The sequence below is a fragment of the Lygodium microphyllum genome, chromosome 4 (assembly GCF_053477565.2).
Source record: "Lygodium microphyllum isolate KBCC chromosome 4, Lygodium_microphyllum_v1.1.10, whole genome shotgun sequence".
Classification (NCBI taxonomy): Eukaryota; Viridiplantae; Streptophyta; class Polypodiopsida; order Schizaeales; family Lygodiaceae; genus Lygodium; species Lygodium microphyllum.
In genome coordinates, this window is record NC_141138.1 from 118,082,950 (window position 1) to 118,085,472 (window position 2,523).

Here is a 2,523-nt window from a genome sequence, read left to right on the forward strand (position 1 = left end):
AGGCAGGTAGCCCAAGACCCCTATTCATACTAGAGTTAAGAAGGTTGAGGGGAAGCTTCTAGATATGAGATGATATAAGCGCTAGTAAAAGGATGATGATATCATCGATGACATAGGCAATACTAACATAACCAATGATATGAGCCATGCTTATGTAAGTCTCGATATAAGCAGTCTCCTAAAACCTCCAAGTAATGTTCTAGAATCTTCTAGCACTTTCTCGAGTCTTTTAGAAGTTTCTAGAAGACATTAGATTTCTTGGTGTCCATTACCTTTGATTTTGTCATATTTGGCTCCCCCCCGACTTTCTTGCACTTCCTTTTCTTCTTCCATATGTGTTTGAGAATCGACACATTCATTACTAGATGTTGCCTCTCCCAAATGGATGTTCGGCAGCCGCTTGGAAGGGAGTCGGTAAGAGGTTAGTTACCTTGACATGACCGTGCCTTTAGGATTCGGCAAGTTCAAAAGAAAGGGAGCTTTCTGCCTAGAGGGTTCCCGAACCGAACCCTCTGGGCCGTTCTGGAGTTCTCGGGGAAACACATCGCAGGGCTCCTGCCTCTTTAAAAGGAAGCCCGAGCCGCGAAGGGGGTCATCAGAGACGAATCGGAGCAGCTAATCCAGCCGCCTTTATCTCACATCAGCGTCCACGCTCTCACAGGCTATATATAGCCTACGCCACTATACGACGTTTTATCTCTATTTCCACTCCCTCTCTCAGACGCGCAAGCAGTGCAGGCTAAGCCAGCAGAGCGATTAGAATATGGCACTGAGCCCATTCTTCGGCCAGAGCGGCGCCATCTTCGACCCCTTCTCCTGGGATCCCTTCCCGGCCAGCAGCTCCGCCCTCTTCAGCAGGACTTTTGCCGACTGGCCCTTCCGCCTCCTGGACAGCGAGCCGTCGCGGCAGCTGGCCCGCGAGGCATCGGCCGTGGCCAACACTCAGGTGGATTGGAAGGAGACGCCCGAGGCCCACATCTTCCAGGCCGACCTGCCGGGGCTGAAGAAAGAGGAGATGAAGGTGCAGGTGGAGGACGGGCGCGTGCTGTGCATCAGCGGCGAGCGCAGCAGGAAGGAGGAGAAGCAGGAGGGCGACAAGTGGCACCGCGTGGAGCGGGCACACGGCAGCTTCCTGAGGCGCTTCCGCCTGCCCGACAACGCCAAGCCCGAGGAGCTGAGCGCCCGCGTGGAGAATGGCGTGCTCACCATCACCGTGCCCAAGCGCCAGACTCAGCAGCCCAACCAGCCCGCCATCACCGACGTGCCCATCTCCGGCTGAAGCCTATTCTCTACGACCCATCCCATACTGGTTGCAAATAAAACACCGTTTTCCATGCTGTAACGCTAACAACACGTGCAATGCAGTCCGGAAACTTCTTTGTAGTCCCATCCCAACAAAGGGGACAACAGCCCCCACATTTTGTATCGCTTTTCCACCTTAATATACCAACACACATTTTCACACACTTCGTTTCCCCCTTCCTCTTTAATTTTGGGCTAGCGCCTTAGTGCTTCTTTCTTTCGGTAAAAGGGTTCCTACAATGCGCATTACGGGGTGAACAAGACTTGCGCAAGCAACATGAGTTGCACCAAGTGAGGCTCAAGTACCCCTCTTCGGACATCATATGCGAGTAGGTGGCAAGCTACACATTTGTGGTTGTCAATCGCCTATATCTCAACCTGTGAGCATGCCCCTCGAATTCGACCATGAATGTTCAGCTAGCTAGCATACACCTCTATTAGTCCAAACGCAATGCATTTTCATTTGCTAAGTGTACGTCGCTAGCCCATGTGCTTTGTGCGTAAGAGAGAAACCAAAATACAAAGTTGTAGTCTCCTTGTTGTGATTGTTCTCATGTATAATGTTGCCTATGTCTAATGCTCCTATGTAGAGTAAATGTGACAAGATTGGCCTTAATATCTATCCATTACATTTGTTTGAGATAATTGATACTCATTCACTATAATGTACCTACCTTGATACCTTAGATATTATGTACTGTTTAGTGATAAAAGTAATCAAACATTGACACGAGATCTTGAGTGAAAAACACAAAGATTGAAATTTGGGTGGTTGTACTGTATGCTCAACGTTAGGACCATTGGATACATCCTTATTTGTTCAAGGATTTTGACCTATAGAGCACATGATTGTTTCTCACCTAGCCTACTCACATACTTGATGAATCAAAAAATCTAGATACAGATAGAATGTAAACTTACCAACACTCACCACATTGTAGTCGTTGCATCACCTAGCTTGCTCCACACGTGTACTCCTTTGCTCTCGACCTTGCTTCTATTATTTCCCACAAATGAGAGGAGCTACCAGATACGACCGGTAGGATTATGTGGCTTTCATTTTCACGAATTGAAAGGATTCAATATCTTAGATCATTAGGGTTGGTATGATCATGTGGATCAAGATTTGAATCAAGACCATGAGGATCGCCATGAAGATGACCAAGATTGTGAGGATCATCACAAATATTTTTGTGTTCTCAAGGATCACTGCCAAGACTA

At 47.9% G+C, this 2,523-nt stretch overlaps 1 protein-coding gene across 1 annotated transcript; it reads left to right on the top strand.

The window, feature by feature from the left end:
• The first annotated feature begins 610 nt into the window (after window positions 1-610).
• Window positions 611-1,544, top strand: LOC148037528 (18.1 kDa class I heat shock protein-like). The gene has a single exon (XM_087677323.1). The coding sequence runs from the start codon at window positions 764-766 to the stop codon at window positions 1,277-1,279; it is 516 nt and encodes a 171-aa protein (XP_087533449.1). The 5' UTR covers window positions 611-763; the 3' UTR covers window positions 1,280-1,544.
• The last annotated feature ends 979 nt before the right edge of the window (window positions 1,545-2,523 follow it).

What these genes read in the sequence shown, in the direction of transcription:
- LOC148037528 (XM_087677323.1), top strand. Translation starts at nt 764, where the DNA reads ATGGCACTGAGCCCATTCTTCGGCCAGAGCGGCGCCATCTTCGACCCC.